This window comes from Ochotona princeps, chromosome 18 (genome assembly GCF_030435755.1).
Source record: "Ochotona princeps isolate mOchPri1 chromosome 18, mOchPri1.hap1, whole genome shotgun sequence".
NCBI classification, from domain to species: Eukaryota; Metazoa; Chordata; class Mammalia; order Lagomorpha; family Ochotonidae; genus Ochotona; species Ochotona princeps.
The window spans coordinates 24,776,368-24,801,671 of NC_080849.1; the positions used below are offsets into that span (position 1 = coordinate 24,776,368).

General features: G+C 38.8%; 1 protein-coding gene across 2 annotated transcripts in view; it reads right to left on the reverse strand.

The window, feature by feature from the left end:
- PIK3C3 (phosphatidylinositol 3-kinase catalytic subunit type 3) overlaps window positions 1-25,304 on the reverse strand; it is a 90,001-nt gene that overhangs the window by 27,848 nt on the left and 36,849 nt on the right. The window contains exons 10-19 of one of the 2 annotated variants that reach the window (XM_004579690.3): window positions 24,287-24,472; window positions 18,917-19,071; window positions 17,560-17,650; window positions 16,100-16,167; window positions 12,341-12,446; window positions 10,984-11,100; window positions 6,227-6,358; window positions 4,380-4,508; window positions 3,303-3,372; window positions 540-604 (exon numbers count right to left, since the gene is read on the reverse strand). In XM_004579690.3, the coding sequence (XP_004579747.2) occupies window positions 540-604; window positions 3,303-3,372; window positions 4,380-4,508; window positions 6,227-6,358; window positions 10,984-11,100; window positions 12,341-12,446; window positions 16,100-16,167; window positions 17,560-17,650; window positions 18,917-19,071; window positions 24,287-24,472 (1,119 nt within the window). The remainder of the gene's footprint in view (window positions 1-539; window positions 605-3,302; window positions 3,373-4,379; window positions 4,509-6,226; window positions 6,359-10,983; window positions 11,101-12,340; window positions 12,447-16,099; window positions 16,168-17,559; window positions 17,651-18,916; window positions 19,072-24,286; window positions 24,473-25,304) is intronic. The other variant, XM_058676789.1, reaches the window with a different exon arrangement.

A 25,304-nucleotide genomic window follows, 5' to 3' on the forward strand; every position in this document is an offset into this window, starting at 1 on the left:
GCCTTCTTCAGAACGACGTCTAAATTTCACAGCTATAAAAACTAGCTTGAAAAGAGAAACGAAGGCCACCCAAAAGTTTTATCTGTTGGAAGGACTCACAGACGCTACATTTAATTGCATCAAAACTAAGGCCAGTTACACTGAAATGATATGCAAAAGAATGGGCATGGAAAATCGGAATTGATCACCATATTGGCCTGGCAGCTTACATCTCCTGAGGAAGCTCGTTGCGCATGCGCCCTCCCGCAGCGGGGGCAGGGGGGGCAGGAACACAGGGCCGCAGAAGCACAGGAAGACCTCCCTGCAGCACTGTGCTCAGGCACAGAGCAGCTCCTCGCCTCTGCAGCACACACTGGGAAGGGACTCAGACACGCTCTAACATGCACACCTGTCCACAGTATCTACTACCGACACAAGGAAACATAAGAATGAGGACATAGGAGGCTTTGGTTTGTATCTCAGTATATGCCTTACAAAGGCTCAGTTCTCTTAATGGAAATATTCTTGAGTTGCAAAAGTCATTAAAATTAAAGCCATACCTGAATACTGCCTTCTGTATCAAGAACTTCAGCAACAGGAACTGACTGGATAAACTGCATGAAGCCTAACACAGAAACGTACGCACAGCAGTAAGCATAGTGACTGGCCAGACAGCGAAAACCTTTATGTTAAATGGACACACTTCATATAAGAGCAACTTTTAAAATGTCTATGGAACCTATGTTTACTCTGGCATCTATGCCATGGCAATCATAAGGAAGTGATTTTTTTTTCAATTAAGCTAACTTACTGTACTTTTTACTAATTTTTAGCAATCGATACACTAGAAGTACACAGTAGGCTTCTTAATTATTGCATCATATATTTTTCCCTTCTATGATTTCATTACATATGCCAATTAAAAGTATTCCCAGCCGAAAACCACACTACAAAATTTGAAATTGGAAATAGATTCACCTAAACCTAAAAGTATATTTATGTCCACTGGCCTTCATTTTCTACCCGCTCTCCTAGTATGCCCTGGAAATGATATGAAACCAACACATTTCCAAAGCAGGTCACAGTAACCACAAGAACATTAATGGGAAAAAGGACGTCTGGCAAATCTGAAAGCATGAACACAAAATATAAAACATATAAAGGGAGCCAGCGCCACGGTGTCCGATATGCCACGTGGACACGTGTTCGAGTCTCAGCTGCTCCCCTTCTTTTTTTTTTTTTTTAAAGATTTATTTATTTATTACAAAGTCAGATATACACAGAGGAGGAGAGACAGAGAGGAAGATCTTCCGTCCGATGATTCACTCCCCAAGTGAGCCACAACGGGCCGATGCGCGCCGATCCGAAGCAGGGAACCAGGAACCTCTTCCGGGTCTCCCACGCGGGTGCAGTGTCCCAATGTATTGGGCCGTCTTCCACTGCTTTCCCAGGCCACAAGCAGGGAGCTGGATGGGAAGTGGAGCTGCTGGGATTAGAACCAGCGCCCATATGGGATCCCGGGGCATTCAAGGCGAGGACTTTAGCCGCTAGGCCACGCCGCCGGGCCCAGCTGCTCCCCTTCTGATCTAGCTCTTTCTGATGGCCTGGGAGAGCAGAGCAGGGTGGCTCCAGTCCTTCGGTACCTGTTGCCTATGCAGGATACCATGCGGAGGCTCTTGCTCCTGGCTTCAGATTGGCTCAGCTCTAACCACTGCAGGCATTTAGGGAGAGAGAGGATCTCCCTCCCCTCAGCCACCCTCTCTCTATTACTCCACCTTTCAGATAAAAATAACACAAATCATATATATATATATATGAAGCAAACAACATTTCAGGATCACATATAATCATCCTGGCCTGCATTATAACAAGGCACATTCAAATTAGGAAATTTCATATTCCTTCAGAGTAAAAAAATTCTCATTCTGAAATCACAAATACAGAAGAGACTACCTTAATTAACTTAAGAGGTATTTGTTTTCTTCCTATGCAGTAAGAATTCTGATAAGTAGATAAAAATAGATGCCTGACTCTATTTCCAGGCATTAAAGCCCACAGTTTATTGGGACAAATACTGCAAATGCAAGGAGGTCTGAAGAGGGAGAGAGAGAGACCTTTGTATGTTACACTAACTTAGAAAAGATCTGGTATTTGAGATATTTCCAAGGATAATCAAATTAGTAGCTGAAAATGTGAAAGAAAAAGATCTATGAAACATTGTCACATCGCATAGTCTGTCTCAAGAGCAAAAGAAGTTAGCAAACAACTTCACAGCATGAAAACATGCTCACCCTTAAACAAAATTATACACAGAGGCAGACACCCAGTCTAGCAATTTCTTGATAAAACTTGCCTGGGTTCAATGGTAGCTCTGCTCTGTGAACACAGACTCCAGGAGGCAATGGTGATGGCTCAAGTGACTAGTTCCCACACCTGGGTTCAACCTGGTCCAGCTACAAGGATGCTGGGCATTTAGGGAGTTAAATAGCTTTGCTTTTAGAGAGAGAGAGAGAGAGAGAGAGAGTGTGTGTGTGTGTGTGTGTGTGTGTTTGTTTGTTTTGAGAGCAAAATTAAAAGAGTAATCAAAGCATGAAATGGTTGTTTGTTTCACCAAAGCAACTACAAATATGAAGATTTAAGAGGAACAGGACTGTGAAGTTTTTTACTAAGCTTCATGCAGACATTCCTAGGGAATCTTCAACTTACGGAAGTTAGTCAAGCAGAACCAGATTTAGAGGCTTGACATGTATCATATGTACATAGACATACACAGACAAGTACTTCAAAACGTTTACAAGAGAAAGAACCTTTAAGTAATTATGCTTCCTCTAGCGTAGTGTTATGTATAGTTCTGTCATCATATATACTTTCCAGGAAGCTTTTGAAAAATCTCTAAAACCTAAAAAAAAAAACAACCAGCTGACATCATCATTTGGTGAATGATCAGCAGAGCCCAGCAGAAAACCTTCAGGCGCCACAGTGCATGAACTGCAATTACTTCCAGTATCTAAACATACATCGTCAAAGTGTTCATTTTTACTCCAACTACATTGTTTTACGACATCAGAAAGAGGCGGGAGGGAGGAAGGAATGGGCCAAGAGAAGAAAGAGAAGGAAGAAGCAAGGCAGATGAAGCACAGAAATGAGGCAGGGAGAAGTCAGTTCACCTAACTGGCCGTTGGCACGCCACAGAAAGGTTTAAAAAGTCTCAGTTAAGCAGGAAAAGTACACTCAATGGAATGAAAAAAAAAATCTTGATTAAAACAAAACCAAACAGATTAATGTGGGAAAAAAGATTAAAAACAAAACAAAACACAACTTACCATGCTTTGTGCTAGTGGCTAGTACCTTATATGGTGTCAATTTCAAATCCAAATTTTCTTTCCGTAATAGCTTTTGATGAAAAGGTACAATGCATTAGGCATATAGAAAGATCATCAAGAAAAACTTATATGGCCAAATACAGCAGTGATTAGGAAGCAAACCTAGATTAAATTCAATTAAATTACTTGGCTCTGTTAAAAATAAATTGACTAAGTGTTTACATTATGGCATAACAAGTTTTTTTTTAATCTGTTCTAAATATCTTACAGAAATTTCTAATAAAAATGAGGGTTTTTTTTCCTTTGATTTATGCAGGCCTTTGTGTATACAGACCATATTAGAAATAACAAAAAAAACAAATGAGAGCAAAAAAGTTTCATTTAAAGCCAATAGCAGGTATGGGGATAGAACAATAAAGATCTAACAAATTATTAGAAGTTGTTACATTTGACAGAGAATTTGATTGTCTAAACAACAGATTTTTAAATTTCATAATTATTTTTAAATTTCATAATTATTATTCTTCATGTTTAATAGGTAATAATATCAATAAAAAGCAGGTAGAAAGAACAAGGGGAAAATCGCTGCAAAGTAAGACGTCAAAGGGCCCCCCAGCTCTCGGGACTATCAGCAAAGGCTGTGCAGAGTGCCACTCTCAGACCTACACAACACATGGCTCTACACTCTCTGTGTCAGTTAACAGATTAGGAAAAAGATATTTTCCTTTGGAGACTGGCTTATTTCACTGACTGAATCCATTTAGCTACAAAAGGCAAGATATATTTTTTTAATTCTTTTTTATGTCTGAGTAGTATTCTCTACCCAGTCATATGTAAACTAAACTGCCTCAAATATGCCTTTTCATTTGATTTGGATAAATTCCCAGAAGCAGGTCAACCAAAAGTAGGTCCACAATGCACAATGCCATATCCATCACAAGAGTCAAAGTAAAGTATTGCAAAACTGACTGTTTGTTCAAAATTCAGTGAAGATTGTGGTAAGTACTACTGTCTCCGCAAACGGCACTTGTCATGAAAAGCTTACGTGTGATGCATCCAAGATAACGTTATCTTTACCTTGTCCATAAGTGAGATGATCTGAAGAATAAGTTGATCCTGGCGTAAGTCATCTCCATGCTTAAATATAACTGGGTATTTGCCTCCGTCCTCTGTCTTAAAGAACAACTGTGCAGGCATCAGGGCACTCTGGAAAACAAAAATATTATTTTAAAATTTGTATGCAAATTAATGCATTGAAAATTTACTATCCACAGAAGGAAATGCTGCAGATTATAAATTAAAATATTAAAGCACTACGGTGTCAGTGTATAAGGATATTTTGTAGAGAACAATGAACTAGCAATTCCTTTCACTGTTATATGGTGGTAAAAGCATAAGTTCTGGAAACAGTCACTTATATGAATCCAAGCTAAGCCAAAAACTAGTAGGCTGGCGCTGTTCATATTCTTCTAACTTGTTTCCTCATCTGTAAAGTAATGATAGAATGTCCTTTGCAGAGCTGTCAAAGCAATCTCAATCTAGATGTATCAAAGGTCTTATATCACGCCTGGTGCACAGCAGACATTTTCAACTTAGCACCATTGTTAAATGAGAAATACACTGGAGTTAATAAGGTGAAGCTATGAAACACAAAAATATACCAGGTAAAACATGCAGAAACCTGCCTCTAATACAATTATTTCAGGAAGCTTGTGGGTCCAAGAATCGAAATATTTATAGGATAAAGGAAGACGTAAATATTTTAATCTTTAAATTCTGGAATAACTCGCTGTTACCTACACTCTTCCCTTAATTACATGAAACCTCTACATCAGATTTTTTTTTAACATTTATTTATATGAAATGGAGAGTCACAGAGAAAAGAAAGAGCAGAGAGAAAGAACTCTTTCATCTGTTCATTCACTGCCACAGCTGGGACACGGCCTGGCCAAAGCCATGAGCCAAGATTTTGGAACAGCATGGAAAGCCATTGCCTAAAATGTGGCATCCCATATGGACACAGGTTCTAACCCAGCTGTTTCATTTGCAGTCTAGCTCCCAGCTAATGTGCCTGAAACAGCTGTGGAAAATGGACCAAGTCTTTGAGCCCCTGCACCTACATGGGAGACCTGGAAGAAGCTCATGCTTCCATATTAGCTCAGCTCTGGTTGTTGCAACCATTTGGATCAGCAGATGAAAAGATCTCTTTGCCTGTTTCTACTTCTCTCAAATAAATAAATGAATGAATCTTAGTGGCCCCATTTTGCACCCCACCCAAATCCCTACCCCCTCAATAAAAAGAAAATAAGGGCAGACTCACACGGAATCACACATCAATTGTCATACTGAGATCAGTATGCGATTCTCTGTGTGGGATGGCAGAAGAAGAAAGAGACTCTATTGCTTTTGATCTTTGAAAAGAAATTGTATCAAATGCAACCAAAGGAAAGATACCACATCCAGGTATTTTGGGGGGAAAACAAAGCTTATAAATATTCTCATCTACCCATCTTCATTATGAAACTTACCTGTCAGTTTTACACTTTAGCTTTTAAAAATTGGTTTTCACAGAGCCTCTCATTAACAATTTACTGAAAGAATTAAATATTTCTAAACTCAGATGTATAAAACTATTTCAGTAAATAAATGAAGTGGAAACAAAAGAAGACCAAGATTATGAGGTGTTCCAAGTAGCCGGGCTCCTATCAGCTGAAGCTCCTGGCTCCTGGTTCAGCCAGGTCCTATGGCATTACAGCCGTGTGGGTAAGCTCACTGTTTCTGCCCTTTACCCCTTTTCAAATAAACAAACAAATTAAAAAAAGAGAGAATTATGAAAAAGTAATCATTCTCTAAGATGGTGTCTGCATTCTGGTCTTAAAAAAACTAGGATACAATTTTACATATTAAAGTTCCACCAAAATTACCTTAAATAATGTAGCTGTCTCTGGAATAATTCCTCTAATTTTGACTTGCGGTTCTAAAGGCAAAGGGATAGGTTCCACATCTGACAGATTCATCTTCTCATTATCTCCGAGCAATGCCTGGAGTCGCTCATTCTGGCAAAACAAAACAGAACGGATCATTACATTAGAATGCAAGGGAAAAAAGCTTTTAAAAACTGTAGTAAGCATATAAGAACTGATATTAACTTTATAATACTTTCGAAGCATCCTCAAAGCATATGAACACTAACCCAAGAGAGAATGTGAAAATAAGACAGGCATATAAGCATACATAAATAACTCAGTTAACAATAGCAGCAACATGCTTCAAAAAAATCCTTAACTATGAAACCCAGACTTTCACAGGAAGGACACACAACACATTTGATGTACCGCAACAAAGTAAGAATAAGGAAGATATTCAAGTTGAATTTATCAATTTCTGCCTCCCTAGGGTCTGTGAAGAAATGGAAAAAAATTATAACTTCATTGAAGCATAATCTTACATACCAAGTACTAAGCAAGAATTTTTTATTGCTCTGGTATAATTTTGAGTTGAAGAAGAAAGCTAAACTCACTTGGTAGGTGAACCCTACCTTCTCTTACACGAAGTCCGTGTGATCAAACTTTTCCTAAGCTATCATCATCATTCATTTCCCTCACGGGCTACACATACTGTGTGGAATCAAGTCAACAGTAATCGGGAATCTCAGATCCTGCGAAACATCTTTGTCATTTTTCAAAATCTATAATATTTAGAGGAAGGTCTTCACTCAATTTCAATGCCACAATGTTTCTTTATAATGTTGCAGAGTCTTGCATTCCTTTTTTTTAAAGATTTATTTTTTTTTTTTATTACAAAGTCAGATATACAGAGAGGAGGAGAGACAGAGAGGAAGATCTTCTATCCGATGATTGACTCCCCAAGTGGCTGCAATGGTTGGAGCTGCACAGATCTGAAGCCAGGAACCAGGAGTTCTTCAGGGTCTCCCATGCAGGTGCAGGGTCCCAACGCTTTGGGCCGTCCTTGACTGCTTTCCCAGGCCACAAGCAGGGAGCTAGTTGGGAAGCAGGGCTGCTGGGATTAGAACCGGCGCCCATATGGGAGCCCGGTGCGTTCAAGGTGAGGACTTTTAGCTGCTAGGCCACGGCACCGGGCCTGCGTCTTGCATTCTTTTTGTTAGCAGGGAAAAACAGAACTTGTCAATTTCAGTGACATAAAGCACTTCAATTGTAACGCTACCATGAAGAAGATATATTGATGTGAAATAATATCAACTAATTTGAGTTTCAGATTATTCTCTTAACAAACTGCTAGTTGATCTACTATAAAAGAAAAGGCTCACAAGTAATTAATAAGAGGGTGAGAAATCCAGCCACTATCATACCTTAGATCACTACAAGCCCTAGGGTTCTAGTGCCTACAACCTAACTTGCTTACTACCAGTGCCTGCCTGATCACTCTAACCTTCAACCTCTGCTCCCGGTAACCTCATCACAAGTGCCCAGAGTGCTGCTGCTAGATGACAGCCTGGTCACACTGCTCCCTGCCCAGACCACCCAACAGCCTCCACAATGTCTCCAATCCAAGTCTATAAAATGGTCCACAAGGACACATTCCACTTAGGCAGGTATTTCAAAAAATTCATGGTGAATTCTGAGAATATTTTTGTTCAAGGTATTTTGAAATCTATAGATTTTTAATGATACTCACCAATTTTTCAGAAATTTTGCAATTCCCTCTGATCTCTGTCCTCAGTGCGGCCTTCACCAGTCGCGTACCTGAGAACTAAACTGCCATACTACTTGCCCTCCGCACCCTCTTCACCCCCTGCTTCTCCTCCACAGCTCACAATGCTACCTAGCATCCTCTGTATTTTACTTAAATTATGTGCTTTCTCTTCTCCAACAAGAATGTAACCTTCACTGAGAAGGGATGGTTATAGTGCTCCAGGGCTTACAGAAGCATTAAGCACTGAGTGGGCACGCAATATTTTTTTTTTTGTGCGTAGAACAAGCAAATGAGTCATATTGCCTTCGTAATATCCCACACCAAAAAACAGATGCCTTACATCATTAAAAATGAAAAGCTTAATTATTTAAAAAAATACTTATGGAAGTGCTTTTTTTATTAGAACTCCAATGTCTATACTGAAAACTTCCAAAAGAATTTTCCTAGAGGCCAACATTTATCTGCCTCATGAACTCAGGGCTTGGTAAGGTATCCCAAACTGCTGCACCTCCACGCTCCGTGTGTATCTCTCTCAGTCATACGGGCTTGGGAAGCGCTGTGTGTAATTCTGAATCAGTACAACCCGAGAACCTCTATGGAAACTGCCTGCAACAAGAAATATTTCAGAGCTCACGTTTTTTTAAATTTTGAAATATTTGCATATGTGTGCTAAGCCTCTTAGGAGTAGGATCAAAGTTTATACACAAAATTTATTTATGTTTCATATATACTTTAGCCACATACCCTTAAGGGAGTTTTTAAAAAGTATTTATTATTTATTTAGTATTTTACTTCTGAAAGGCACAGTTATAAAGAGAGATTATTCATCTGCTGATTCACTCCCAAATGGTTGCACAATTCTTGAGCCTTATTAATGTCTTTTTAATAATATACATGAATTTCAAAAAAATTTTTTTGCCTCAAAATACTTAGCTTTTGATTCCACTTTCACTCTGTGAAATACAGTGGTATCTGGGATTGTCTGACTTAGGCTAACTGGTAAGATTTTCTCTGGGAGCTATCTGTCAGCATCCAGAATGCTGAAACTGAACTGTAGCCAGAAGCTTATTATTAAAACCCACTCCACATTGCAAAAGAACAGAAACTCCCTCTGCTGGTGGAAAAGGGTATCAACAGATTTATTTCACTGGATTACTGTCCACCACAACCAACAAAAAGGTTAACAATTTACAAGATGCTTCCTCTAAAACTCTTCCACCCTCTAACCAGGTGAACATTAGTCCTTGTTCCTATCTTTGTTGGCAGATTTTTGAATTCATCACTTGCTTGATCTCTGAACCTGTTAAGTTCTCCCCCTCCCCACCCCTTTCAAGTTTCCTCTGAAAAGCCTGGAGAATAACAGCAAAAGTTACCAAGAAAGATATTCTTCCTTAGTCTATGAGTCAGGGAACATGCTACATGAAGAGCAGTGTGCGTCTGTTCTATCTCACAGATGCAGGAGGATGAGCTCAGCAGCCATGGGAACAGACATAAGCAATGCAACAACCTGCAAGGCAACCGCTCGCAAGTCACGCTGAACCTCCTTCCTCTCAGTGTCTTCTAAATGACCTTTAGAGGTCTGCTCCACACCAAATATACTATACTTTGATAAGCTAGGACTCTAAAATGAGAATCAGAAAAGTCCTGCAGATAAAATATAGACTTAGAGCACTCCCAAGCACCTGGCTGAGTGTTTTAAACAGAGTAGTTAAGAAATCACTTGGGAGGCCAGCACTGTGGCATAGAAGCCTAAGCCTCCATCCGCAGTGTGAGCATCGCTGGATACCCATTTGAATCCTGGCTGCCCACTTTTCTTTTTTTTTTTTTTTTTTTTTTTTTTTTAAATATTCATTTATTCATTAATTACATTGCATTACATGACACAATTTCATAGGTACTGGGATTCCCCCCCTTCACCCCAAACCCTTCCCCCATCATGAATTCCTTCACCTTGATGCATAACCACAGCTCAAGTTCCGTTGAGATTCCCTAATTAAAAGTTTACACCATACAGAGTCCAGCATCCCACTTGTCCAGTTCAAGTTCAACCGCCTCTTAGGGAGGCCCTCTCAGGTTTGTAGGCAGAGCCAGCAGAGCGTCACCTCGATCAATTAGAAGCACCAACATATCATCAGCAACAGTCCAGGTATGATGAGGCTGTTGCAGAGTCCACTGATTGACATAGTCCGTCTTAGGGTTTCCCCTTGTCCAGTTTTCCGCTGCAAGCATAAAGCTGAGGTGGTTGATTGATCTACTCCCTTTTCCATCTTTTTTTGATTAATGCTTTGATTCCTCCATTTTGTTCAGGGGAATCCCCCTAAAAAAAACTTTGAGGCATTCCCAGTCCAGGCTCCTACATGTACTACTAGTAAGCACAGTGCCCGCCACCGTCCATCACTCCGATCAGCTGATGGTTTTAACCCCTGGGTTGGTTCTCTTCTGAGCCCCGACCTCTATTGGAACCAATGAGTATCGCATCTCTCCCCGGCTCTGCCCATCACACTCTTGTCCCTCACCTAAACCAGTGGGAGGAGTGCTGGTCGGCTGCCCACTTTTCACCTGGAACCCTGTGACCCACGCAAGAGTAGGAGATCTGGACTGGGTTCTAGCAGCACCCAGCATTAGCCTGGCTGAACCTCAGCTGTTTGGCGAAATCAGGGAATTAACCAGCAGAAAAGCTCTTGCTGTCTCTTCCTTTTGGCCTTTTAAACAGCTACAAATTCCTACTGCCTACATCATTTCACTTCTCTATGCCTTCTTTTCCTCGTAACTGGACTAATACAGTACCTAAATCATGCAAGGCTGTTACGATTATTAAATATAGTACTACATGTAAGTTCACAGAACAGAATTCTGCATAATCAGTAATTTTAAGGATTACTCCTAACACTGTAAGTACACTAAGAGAAGTTCATATATCAACCCAAAGTGGCAATAGTCAAAACTCACTATTTTATTATGATAAGCCACTATTGGTCCTAAACAGAAAGTAAACTTATAGTCTTACCTTCTTCTTGCGATTTCCACTTTCACGTTGCACTGCTTTCATTAAATGAACCAACCGATCTACAAATGTCTGCTGTGCAGCAAGCAAAGAACGCATGACTCTGACTGACTTGTCACCCTGAGGAGAGTCAAAGCAAAGAAAAACAGTTCTAATACAAAGTGAGGTTTAAAAAAGACCCATTATCTTGATTCCAAGCTAATGAGAAACCTGCAATCTTCTACACCACTTGAATCTGTTTCAGCAACCATCAGGGTATCTATAATAGCATCCCTGCCCCACATGTAACCGCATGACTAGAAGGAGTCCTTTCTCTAAAATGCTTGCACTCACTAGTTTGAAAAGCATCTGAAGATCTATGATGTCTTCAGAAATTGGCTAGACATGAAAAGGGCAGAAATGCCGGCCAGCACTGTGTGGGAATAGGTTAGGCTACTGCCTGAAGAAACACAAGTTCAAATCCTTGCTACTCAATTTCAAATCCAACTAATAATCGGGACTTTGCCTAGAAATCAAATGCAAGCTAAAAAGACTCTAAAGTCTTACGTATTGGTTGCCACTCCATTAAATGTATCACAGTGTCTAACATATCCTGTTTCCCTAGTGAAGGCAACTGGGCAATTTTATCACTCTCATCTCAAAGATGAGGCAAAGCAAGCACAGAGGGACTGAATGTCTACACAGGACACCACAGGCCAGAAGTTAGAGATTCCAAATTGGAAGAGAGAACCAAGGGCTTTTTTGACCATTAATTTGAGACACTCAGTAACTCTGAGCTCTCTGTATATAAAAGCTTAGTGTTAAAGTGCTTAACAAGTTTCAATCTAAAATGTTAGCCAGTGAAAATTAAGCAGCAGATACAAGATGCTATGAAGTAAGTTATTTCTGTAGTGAAGTCACAGAGTAAGAGTAGCTAAGATGTGGCAATACAGGAAGCCCCGCCAGGGTGCATGGATCTCTTAAAACTTTAGAAGGAATCACTGCCAGTTTAGTGAAAGTGTTGTCTAAGTGTTGACAAGAAAATAAAAAGGGAAATAAAGATCAAATCTCCATATTTTCTTTTTCAGCCTTCTTTCATTAAATCAGAGAGAAGCTCTCTATGAAGAATCAGAGCAAGCTCCTTAGGCACTGCTAGCCATGTGATTCTCTTTTATAAACTTAAAGCATTCACAGACAATGTGAAATGTATGAATACTGACACTTTATGTTCAGAATACTTTTCAAAAAACCTATTCCTGTGGTTTGCTGTTAGCTATTTAAAAAGGTAAAATCTATTCTTAGTTCAAAGGATGCAGCATAACAGGAGCACCCAGACCTGCTCAAGCACAGCAGCGTGTCACTCCCCACATCAGATGGTTACCTTCAGCAGCGCCTGGCTGAATCTCCTCATCACATTCAAATACATCTCATGGGTCTTCGGATCTCTCTGCTGAGTATCCTGATCTTCGCATTCCACTATAACATACCTTAAACATATGTTCAAATCACTTACAATGTAAAATAAAACATTTATTTTTACATTATTTAAAACTTTTCCCTTAAAACAGGTTAATTCACCATTTGCAAAAAAAAAAAAAAAGCGGGGAAGATAACTAAGTGGGAATAATAGACTGTATCAGAACCGTTTCAAAAGTGAAAATTCCAATAGATCGACTCACTAGCATATCTCAAGACTCTTGCTTAGAACTAAACTCTTACTTCCTAATCACGGTACTCTAGTTAGAGTGTTTCTTTTAAAGGCATGTTATCAAAATAGTGGCTCAAAGCTTACTTAAGCCCAATCTACCCTTCATTAAAATTCCTGATTGTCTGCTATCTCACCATATATTGTTTATTTTCTTGCACACTTATGCAGCAAACTCATTTACAAACAGACATACAGGGGGCTGACACTGCAGCATACCGAGTTAAACTACAACCTGTGTCATCAGCATCCTGTATCAGAGGGCCAGCACGAGTGCTGGCTGCTCTGCCTGAAATCCTTCTTGTTAATGCGCCTTCAAAAGCAGCAGAAGACCCCCAACTACTGGGATGCATCGCTCACTAGGAAGGCCCAGACACAGTACAAGGCTTTGGGCTTCCGCCTGGGACAGACCCAGACACCGCAGCCCATCCGGTCTCCAGGATCACTAACACACACGATGTCCACTATTATTTCCTGTGATTGAAGCTGTATGTTCATGCCCGTAAGGGTCAAGTATCAACCTCTCTCAAAATCACTCAAGTCGAAGTTCTACTGCTAGGGAAAAGTCCACTCTAAAATAAAAATGGCAGGGCTATTGCCTAAAATGAAACGCAAGCGCAGATCAAGACTAGAAGATCTAGATTTCAATCACTACTGAGTTCTCTGTTCACACCAATAAACTAGATTCTACAAAGCTCTCTAAGGTATTACATTAAAGGCTGTCACCTTAGAGTAGAAATGCAGACAAAATTGTCTAGGCACTCATCGTAAAATGACATCAGTGGGTTTCTGTTTCCCAGCAATTTCATTTTGTGGAGTAAATAACCTTTATTACCTTGAAAGGTCTTAAAAGTTATAGAACACATGTCAAAGCATCCAAAGTTTACTTTCAATTTCAACACTCTGGAATGGCTATAAAAATAAAAAACTGGAACGATTTATAGATTCTGATGCCCAACATTTCACAGATTGGAGACTATAACTCCCTTCTGTGGCCTAAAAGGTTGACACTATTCATTTTAAAAGGATTGGCTGCACAACTATAGGCCCCTAAGGATTTAGCTGCAGCAAAAATCCTGTTTAAATCACTGGAAATGGAAGAAATGAAAAAGGAAATTCAAAATGTTCAAACTGAAATAGCACAATCAATTAAAGATACTTTAACACATTTATTATAGTAATCTCAGACCGAGAAGCACTGATATTCTTAATTTTTGTATATTCTATTCATGTTGAAAATGATCATTTCTCAAGCCATTTAAAACTATTTCCTATGATGTTATTATATATTAAAAAAAGCAATGTCTCCCAAAGTAGGAGGCCATATCAACAGCCTCTTTCCCCACGAGTGTTTCTGAATACATTAAAACACAGCCTATAAATGTGGGGAAAACAATTACTCCTTAGAGGATGAATAGACATAGCACATGTGATTACTTCAATGAATCAGAGACACAGAGGGAAAACACATATCAAACCTAAACTTCATGAAATGCTTGCAATCCTGGGATCTGGGGCTGCATTTTGTTTGCTATGATTAGGGAAAACAAGCATACTTTCTGAACAGAAACAGTCACCTTTCTGGAAACTGTTCATCAAATAGGTTTTCTCCTGTTCAGCTGTTGTCAGAATTACTTGAAAATTCTTCCCACTTGAAATAAGAGAGCCAAGATTCTATCAAAACAATTTACCAACTTTACAATGAAATCTGGTCTATATCAAATTGAGAGAAGGCATAAATTCAAAACATGACAACACCCGTGTATACACATACTGTTCTTCCTCTGTTGACTAGTCAAGACCCTACATTCAGGGCCAGGGAAAATGTTTCATGAATATTGCAAGGAAATAAAGTAAGTATAAATTAATTTTCAATAAATTACAGTTACTCAAAAGCTTCAGAACATGTCTCACACACTTCTTTCTGTTTTCTTTTACTCACTTGGACATTCATCAGAAATTTTTTTCCCCAATATCAGTGTATAGATACACATTTAAAAATTCATGTTAGAATATAGTCATTGTTAGGAAGCAAGAAGAAACTTTGAAAAGGAAATAGCAAAAATTTTGTAACATAAAAATCCTAAGTAAAATTACCAATTATCAGTGATTAACCAAAATATTATGTGGGTGTACTTTTAAGAACACATTGAAATTTACTGTGAAATAAATTCATCTTTAGGAATATTAAATTGCTGACACTCAGGCAGGAAGTTTTTGTTCTTTCCGACACCAGCACTAACAAGGTCAGGGCAGGGAGGGAGGAGGTGACGGATAGTTTCCAATGCAGGATTTAAATGGTTGACTTGGTCACCACTGCTCTTAGTGCAAAATAGGATCATAACATCCTAAAGTAACCAAATACAATTTACGTAAGTAATGAGCAACTTGTTGTAAGAGTTTCCTGATTCAGTTACCCACTTCTTGTCCAGTAGTAACCAAATTAACATAGTATTAAGAAAGCGGGGAGATGAATTTAAGACTTGCTTGACCCACAGAACAGTTTCTCAAATCAATAGACTTTGCTTAATTTCTTCATGAAAATGTCATATTACTAGCCAAAAATACTGAATATTCAATTTGGTTCTCTTAATATGTAACTACACATATAGCTCAAAGATCATTTCTACAGTTGAAAAATCAAGAAATGTGTGCTAGAATATTTAGTTTCAAGTATTGTTCCAAAGGCGAAGACGGTTTCAGGTCAGGGATGGCCTACCCAGCTGCCTATGCCCGGTCTGACGTCATCTCGCCCAGGTGCTCTCCTTTACCGAATCAAAATCTCTCTCACTGGGCCTCATGCTAATTGTGTGACAGATAAAGGGATTCATGCTTCACGTTAACTGCTTCTCAAGAAGTCAGCTTCCCAGTGCTTTGGCTTCTCTTTCAACTCTGAACACTGTTCCCATGTGAAGCACTTATACTCGCCCATTTAATTTCACAGGGATAAACAAGAAAAGGCCACTGCAAGTACTCTACAAAGGCAAACTGGTGGTAAATGATTTAATTCTGACAAGCCTCTACGGAGCTCACTTACAGTGTGACTGCCTCATCTTTAAATGGGATAAGACCTGAACTCCAACTTCATCTTTGCATGTTTCCATTTTTGGTATATAATACGAAAATACATTTTCCCATAGCACTCTGCAGCACCATATACTACTTAAATAGCATTAAAGCAAACAGACACAAAATGGAAAAACCTCATTACCTTGCCCAATTGTACATGACCTCCTGGAAAGTTAGCAAAGGGAAGAGAAACAGTGGTGCTAGCAAGCATTCCAAGAATAGAGCTGTTAAAGAATGCATACATATACTGTACAAAGGCTTTTGGTAATTGTTTACATTGTATTTTAAATTGATCTTCACTTCGATGAAAGTCCTTCAGAGCAGCTACAAAAAAAAAAAAAAGGGCAGAAAACTATTTTTACATACCAGTATAAGTAATTAGCTAGTGTTGAGTTCTTGCAAGCCCTTGAAATCAAGAAGGTGCACAGATCCTGCTGAAATAATGAAAGAAATGCATATTTATATAAATTTGTACATTTTGCTGCCTGCTATTAACAGGGGGAAGTAAGAGAATATACATTTGTTATCACTTTTCATCTGCATATCTTATACAACAATTTTAAATTTTAAAACATCTACCCACTCCTCCTTCCAGTCACCTAAAATTTATTTTAAGACAAATATTATCTAAAAGGTTAGAGCAACTTCCCATCCAGCTTCCTGCTCGTGGCTTGGAAGAGCAGTCGAGGACAGCCCAAAGCCTTGGGACCCTGAACCCATGTGGGAGACCCAGAAGAAGCTTGTGGCTTCTAGGTTCAGATTGCCTCAGCTCCAACCCTCGGGGCCATTTGGGGAGTGAACCAGTACAGGGAAGATCTCTGTCTCTTCTTTATTCTATAAATTTGTCTTTGCAATAAAAATGAATACATTTTTATAAGGGAGTACGAAGAAAACACCCAACAAAAGATGTTAAAAAGGATAATAAGAGCTGATTACATTTTATGAAAACAGGTCTAGGTGATCTGAAAAGTATAGAACTGACATCAGTAACTGCTGCTATTATAGGAATCTAAAACTGAACAGTGAAAAGTAGAGATGGAGAGAAGACAAACTTACAAAACATTCTTCAAGTACAGCTAACATTGGCTAACTCCCCAAATTGCCCTAACAGGCAGAGCTGAGCTGATCTGCAGCCAGGAGCCAGGAGCCCCCTCCAGATCTCCGACATGAGTATAGAGGCTTTGTGCTGTCCTCTACTGCTTTCCCCAGGGCACACGCAGGGAGTGGGATGGGAAGTGGAGCCACGAGGAAACAAACTGTTGAAAATATAGGATCCCAGCACTTGCAAGGTGAGGATTCAGCCATTTGCGCCATTGCGCTGGGCCCTCAGATCTTTTCTACTGTATTTCGAAGTATGTGATCTTTAGTCTTAAAAAAATGATTAATCGTTAATTCCTAAAATTTTAACGAAAGCAATATATAAATAAATATTTAAAATCAACTGAACTTTCAAACATCAAACTGTTTTCAACATCAGGGGTTTAAGAGATCCTTCTGAATTTAGAAGGCCTAGGGACAAATTCAATTACATTTTCTAAATAGATCAGTTTCTGCAATACACTTCTTAATGTACTTTTCAGAGCTATACCAGCCTACAAGGCCTATTTGTCCTCCAAAACGAGACAACTTATCTGTGTAAGGTAAAAACAGCTGCATTATCCTGCATTATCTCTAGTATCAGAGTCATACATTTCTATTATAACACACTCAACAAACATGGACAATCACAGTATTGTTCATATGCACATCATTAGGAAGTTACCTAATATACTTGCAATAACTATGTTAGCACCTCTCCTGTAGGACCTGAGAAGCACTGCACTTACCTCCAGATTTTCACCATCTGAAACTTCTTTTGCTTTAGATGCGGCAGGAGGGGAAGACACAGAAGGAAGAGGGCTGCTTATAATTTGGGAGCTGGAAATACAAAAGGAGATACCATTAACAGACTCTTCTGTCCACAAGAGAAGACATCTTTTTTTTTTTTTTTTAAGTTAGTTAGTTTCAATTGTGTCTGGTCAATGCAACAACTTCTCACGGTGTTAGGTCACGTAATGCTCTGGGAAAAACTCATACATTGTAAAAGATTATGGGTAACAGCTTCTAGGAGATTTATGCGTGAGTCTAAGTATTACTGTAGATTTTAGTAAGCAACATCACACACACACACACACACACACACACACACACACACACACACTTTTAACACCAAACCAGCATTTTCAAAACATATGGTCACAAGATAATGTCACCTCCTTCTAACCTTTTTAAAAATCATCCAGGAAGTGGAATCTAGCCTGGTGCATAAGAAAACCATAGCCCAAACCAAGTGCCTGAGTTCAAGTCCAGCCATGGCTTCACACACCAACTTCCCAACACACACCTTTGGAGATGGCTGGTCTCCCATGTGGGAGACCTGGATTAAAGTCCTGGCTACTGGCTTCACCCAAAGACCAGCCTAGACAAAGCCTTGCTGCTCCTTACAGTTATCTGGGGAATGAACCAGTACATGGGAACTCTTTCTCTGACTACTTCTCAAATAGAAACTTTTAAAAATCATCAAGAACAAGTGATTATCAAATCATGACTTGGGAAACTTAATCACTGGCTTACAGCTTTTACCATGACATAAAACTTCAGTACTTTTTTTTACTAATAAAACATTCTACATGACATGTGTAAAAAGAAGGTAATTACACATGAATTGAAATAAAAGCCTTGATGAGAAAACTACTCTTAAAAACTGAGAACTATAAAGTATCCAAAGAGAAAAACTGATTTTCTTATTTTTCAATTCTCTCCCAAGAAAATGCAGAGAAGAACTGCATTTGCATAATTATAAAGAAAAACTCAGAAATCCAATCTTGAGCTCACACACTAAATGACTTACATGATGAGAAACTTGGGCCACACAGAAAATAGGAAACAGAGACAAATTTGTACAAGTTTTGTGGCAGAGATAATCTCAACTCAAGGATTTTGACTCACTGGCATGCAAAACCACACACTCCAGTACAGCAGTTCATTCTCTGTAATTGCCCTTCCCACATGCACTGGTAAAATTTCAAAACTAGTAGTTTTACATTTTGGTATATTTGAGGAAGACAGAATGGATAATGCATCAAATTAAAAGTATGTTCTCCATGCAGGAATTTATATTTCTTCTTGAAAATATATCCATACCTATCTACTTCTGTGGAATTTATTACAGAATTTGACACACTCTCTGATATTGAGCCTTGGCTATCCTTCTTTGTAGGTTCCAATCCATTCTTTATGTCATCAAAATTTTCATATTTGAGAGCCTGAACCAACTGTAACAGGTACATCAACAAATCCTGAAAAACAAACAAAAATCAGACAACATTAAAAAAGCAAAGGATGGGCCCGGCAGCGTGGCCTAGCGGCTAAAGTCCTCGCCTTGAAAGCCCTGGGATCCCATATGGGCGCCGGTTCTAATCCTGGCAGCTCCACTTCCCAACCAGCTCCCTGCTTGTGGCCTGGGAAGGCAGTCGAGGACAGCCCAATGCACTGGGACACTGCACCCGCGTGGGAGACCCGGAAGAGGTTCCTGGTTTCCGGCTTCGGATCGGGGCGGGCATTGGCCCGTTGCGGCTCACTTGGGGAGTGAATCATCTGACGGAAGATCTTCCTCTCTGTCTCTCCTCCTCTCTGTATATCTGGCTGTAATAAAATGAATAAATCTTTGTAAAAAAAAAAAAAAAAAAAAAGCAAAGGACGTATCACCATAGGAATAATTTGCTCCTAAATATAAAGCTAATATTTTAACTTAATTTACTACCTTTCAGCTTTGTTAGCTTTGGCATATTACTAAACGACTTAACTTTATTGTGTCTCATGGCTTCCTCAGCGGTTAAATGGATATCACAATATAAATACTAGAGTCATAAACATTAGTTTACAAAGAATTTTTGCTTTATAAACTTATATAGTTAGGATTCTGAAACACCTTATGTTCTTTTTTCATTAAAGTTCAAGTTTTAAAGAAATCGTGTTGAGGCTAGTATCATGGTATAGCAGCTTAAGCCACTGCCTGCCATTCCATCATCCCACATGGATGAGTTCAAGTCCCAGCTGCTTGGCTTCCAATCCAAATCCCTGCTAAGACGCCTGGGAAAGCAATGCAATTAAGATAATTCTGAGCCTACCAATTCAACATGTCCCCTCTGAGCCCACAAACCACGTTGAATCTTCTGCAAACATTTAACAGCCCGTTCTTTTTAGTGCTGCTAGCACCTGTATTAACTTGCCTATTCACTTTTTAACATTTCCACTATTTTATGAAATGTAGCAACACAACTCTTGTATCGATTACTCATTATCCCTTACTAAATATAAGACTCTCTCAAAAAGGTTCAGAGAAAATGAAATTACAGGGAAGTTTGTTGTGGTGAAAAAAAATTTTTAAAGTTATAACTTTTTCATACCGCACATTTTCTATGTTTTTGAAAGACCCCTCTAGGTAAGATTTTTTTTTTTTGAAATTTACACCTTATAACAAAGTAGCAAAAATGTAAATAATTACGCAATGCTAACAAACAAATACACATTTCATCATTAATCAAATAAAAGGCTATCTCATTCATTCTTACTAAAATGTGTCAACAGAAGCGAGCAGGAAATGAGGCGACTTTATAGCAAAACAGGTCTACACAGGGGTCTGTGTCTTTTTTTTTCTTTTTAAAGAAACTTTGGCAGAAGTAATAAGCAACTGACTTTATATTATATTTAGCATTGATGGCGCAGTATAGATACCACGATGAGTTTTGTCTACCAATTAAATAGGAAAATATTGTTAATATCTAATGACAAGTATTCTCCCTTGGAGGTACCATAATTCAACATTTTCAACTGACATTTCTTAGCGATGCTGCTAAACACATCACTGTGTTTTCCAAATTATGGAAAATATTTAATCACATAAAATAAAAAATACAATAATGCTATTTAAAAAGTTCCACAGGAAGGCAAAATTCAGGGGAAAAAATTCCCGTCACTTATCGCTATCTGATTTGTAGGTCATTCGGCATTTTATATTTAAACTTTACTTTCCTTTATTTGCATGAAAATGAATTAACTCATCAGTAAGTAGAAAGCCAGTATTCTCATTATATATTCACATCTTGAAAAACATAAAATGACTCCAAGCATGAAAGACACAAGCATCTGAATAAGGAAAATACAAAAAAGAAAAAGAATCATGTTTCAATCTCAGGCAATTCAGGAAAAATGTCCCCAGAACTATGGAATTGTATCATGACAGTGGTCTTCATTTTTCTGAAGAACCAGTTAATTCTAATGCTTCAGAAAGCAAGTGCAAAGAGCCATATCAAAAATCAGTCGCTTTATACTTCTTCTTGAATTAAGAGCAACTGTTCTTGTACTTGTTTTCAGTTAAAGAAATGGATTTTGATTTTGCTTCCATAATACAGCCTACAACCCTGTTACTGTGAAATGCTTTGTATTCTTTCCGCACTTTGCAATCGGCTAGCTTTTGTTCAAGTTGCTGTCTCAGCTTGCAACATCAACTCCTACCATGAGAAGTACACATTTCTACGAATTTAAGTTGAATCCCACTTCCTTATTAAAATCTAATGTGGAATATCTGAGCAATATAACATACAGAAATATACCTTTAAAAATTGATAAATATTGGCAAATCATCAAGTTAAAACCAGCATTAAGAGTAAGATGAATCTATAAATGTATATTTGGCACATCATGAAGAAATCTACCTGCACACTTACAATCCACTCAAGTGAATTACACTTGAGAGGCCACATAAGAACATGGGCCAAAAGTGTGCAGTAAATAATAAACACAACCTACCCTTTTGAAAGATATCTTTATTTGAAAGGCAAAATTATGGAGAGAGGGGCAGTCGCAGAGGAAGAGAGAGGGAGCCAGGGAAAGAGATCTTCCACCCGCTCTTTTACTCCACAGACAGCCACGATATGTGTATTTGGGTGAGGCTGAGCCAGGAACAGTCAGGACCTGAACCAGCACTCAAATTGAACACCGGGTCTCAGGCAATAGCTTAACCCGATTTGCTACAATGCAGGACCCAGGTCATTCGCGACGTAAACACACAACAGAGAAACTTAGAAAACAAAAATAACATCAAGCAATATGTTTCCACATGCTACCCCAAAATCTAGCATCTAAAAATTCACATATTTGGAGTTGAAGGAGTTTGGGAAACAGCAAGTTCAGGAAAAACTCTCTAATCTTCCTCTGAAAGAGGTCATTAATCCCTCAGTTGAGAGATACCCTAATCATATTAAAATAACGATAGTAATAATAAAAGGCGGCACCAGGACAAACCTAAAAAAATCTGTTCCTTCCAGTTTGTTACTCAGCTCATAAGGTTTTGTCCCACATAAAATTTTCCACTGTTTCCTACTCTTAGGCAAATCTAGCATTAAAATGCTCATATTCAAACATTTTTAAAAAATTTGTTTGACATTGGAGAAAACATACTTTCAATTTATATTACACTCAAAGACTTAAAGCTACACAAAAGGAATTTAACAGGGACTGGTGTTGAGGCATAGGACTATAAGCTTCCACCTGCAATGCCAGCATTCCATACAGGCACAAGTTACAATTCAGCTCCTTAACTAGTGTGTCTGGGAAAACAGGGGAAGTTGGCCCAAGTGCAGTGCTTGGTATCCTAATACTCATGTGAGAGACCTAAAAGTCCCTGGCTCCAGGCTTCAGCCTGTTTAAGTCCTGACTGTCGCCGTCATTTGGTGAGCGAAGCAGCAGATGCAAGATCTCTCTGTAACTCTGCCCTTGAAAGAAATAAATAAATCACTTTTTAAAAATCCAGTCAAGAAAAGCAAAAAGACTCAAGACCCAACAATTTCTTCTGGTCTTCATTTTCTTATGAAGAAGCCATGTCAGGTAAAGCTTACATTAATTTCAATGCTTTTCTCTTACTCATCTGTCTTTTTGCAGTACCAGTTCTTTTTGTTTTTAAAGATTATGTTTAGGGCTTGGCAGCGTGGCCTAGTGGCCAAGGTCCTCTCCTTGATCCCATATGGCCGCTGGTTCTAATCCCGGTGGCTCCACTTCCTCTCTATCTCTCCTCCTCTCAGTATATCTGACTTTGTAATTAAAAATAAAATAAATCTTAAAAAAAAAAAAAAGATTATGTTTAGTGGAAAGGCAGATTTACAGAGAGAATGAGGGACAAAGATCTCCATCCTTGAGTTTACTCCCCAAGTGGCACAATGGCTGGAGATGAGATGATCCAAAGCCAGGATTTAAGAGCTTCTTGCAGGTCTCCCACATGGGTGCACAGTCCCAAGGATTTGGGCTGTTCTCGACTGCTTTCCCAAGCCAAAAGCAGGGAGCTGGAAGGGAAGTGGATATGAACTGGTACCCATATGGGATTCCAGCACATGAAAGGCAAGGGCCTTAGCCACCAGACTACCTCACCAGGGACATTTGCATTGTTTTAAAATAGTCTTTGTAATAAATAGCTGATAGTACTAGAGTACTATGAATCATTTTGATGAACTATCCAATCTAAAAGACTGTGTCCATGAGAACCCCTGATTTACAGGCAGTATATCAAAAGTCAAGGGATATTTCCAGATCTGGTGGAGGACAGTGGATGAGTAGCATAAAGTGTAGCATATTATGTATCAAACAAGACTGACTGACTTGACAATGCTTAACACAGGTAATGTATATATTGAGGGTTCATAATACTATTTTGTTGAATAAATTTTTCTGTAAAGAAACAAATTATTTATTGAGATCACTTAAAATGATGGTACTGTTTTGGAACTTTTATTTTTAAAATAGTTTCTGATAATGTTTTTTGGCTCAGCATCTATCTTAAGAAGAGATATTGCACATTTCATAAGCCATACTAGCTAATATATTGAGAATACATTCACTCTAACAAAAATTAAGTGCAAAAATTGCTTGGTTAGACTGCCTCGTTAGGAACTACTAAGACTCAAAATCCATCAGCTTTGATTGCACTGAGCTTCCCTCGTTCCCTGACAGTCTCACAAGGATATAATTATCCAGCATGAAGTTTCAAAACCAACAACAGAATCTACATGTACACATAACTGTCAGCAGCCTCAAGTTGAAAGGAGTTTGACGGAGAGTAAGGTCACCATGCATCTCTCTGCTTGAGCCCCACGGGCTTTCCAAGGCTACAGTTAAATGTGGTTTGTTGTATACTGACTGATAGAGAGGATCTGAATTATTCCCCAACTGGTGCTGCATTAAACCATTTTTCATTAGAATTCCTTTTTCCAGACAGAGCAATATAAGCTCTGCTGCCAAGTAAATGTCTTGGGAGTGATTGTCCTATCATGTAACAGATCAAGAAGTAAATTTTCATTTCACAGAGAAGTCCTCGGGGGATAATTTTAATTTTACTTCGGGAAACACACATAGTATATGCTGTTACCTTCTAAACAGCCTCCTTTCCCCCTCTCCCTTTCATTAATTAGGCCTTAGTTTAACATAAACATAGTCGAACAGGAGTAAGAAGTAATACTTTACCTCATCATCAGCCTGCCGTAACCGGGCCACAGCATACCGCCTCACTGTTGGATTGGTGTAATGAGAGGATAACAGCTCCAAGGAATCCTCTACATCCATTGGCTTCCATTTCCCCAGAAGTTCCAAGGCCTGTTTGGCCTCCTGAGGTAGATCCCAATTGACGCATTTCAAGAATTTTGTCAATGCCTAAGTCCAACAACAACAACAAAAATTTAAGTTAGCAATAACCTAGTACTTGGGGAAGAAAAGGTCAAAAGTGAAGAGGCAGAGAGTTCTACTTGATCCTGGGAGTCAAGGACAAATTCCTATGTAAATACTAAATGAGGTTATATACATTCTAGAAAAGTACTACATCTTTAAGTCAAATTAACTGTAAAGCATTTTACAGATTTTTAATTTTATTTTGATATTTTGCCATTTTCCTTGGGCTATTTTCAAATACTAAAGGCCTTAAGACAAGATTGAGGGGTATCTCATGAACTTGTAAGGTGCGCTGAACACAAACTTCATTTTACCACATCAACAGTGCGTCATAAATTACAATAATCACTGAGAGACTGAGAGGTCAAGTAATAGCAGACATCCCTAAAACTAGCTTCATCTTGTTACTTCCCAAGGCTAGGATCACTAACTTTCCTAGACTCTAACACATGAGAATTCAAATTGGATTTTGGTTAGTAAGATTAATAAATGAACCTTCACTCCCACCACTTAATCCATTCTTGGTTTTATTATCTGAAGAAAAAAGGCACTAGAGAGGATACTCTGTCCTATGTAAGTCACAGAGAGCCTCAACAAGGTTCAGTGGCTTAGGGATCACTTCTGTCCAACCCAGCCTGTTGCTTCTGCCACTAGATGCTGCTTTCCTACTAGGTCCATTCCTCCTCAAGCCATTACTCCATCAATACTGATAACACAAATCCATTTCCAAACCCTGTCAAACTGTTTTCCAGTGATAGTGCCACTCAGCTTCATTCTCATTATTTCACAGTCTTCTAATAAAAGGCCTCAATTCCAG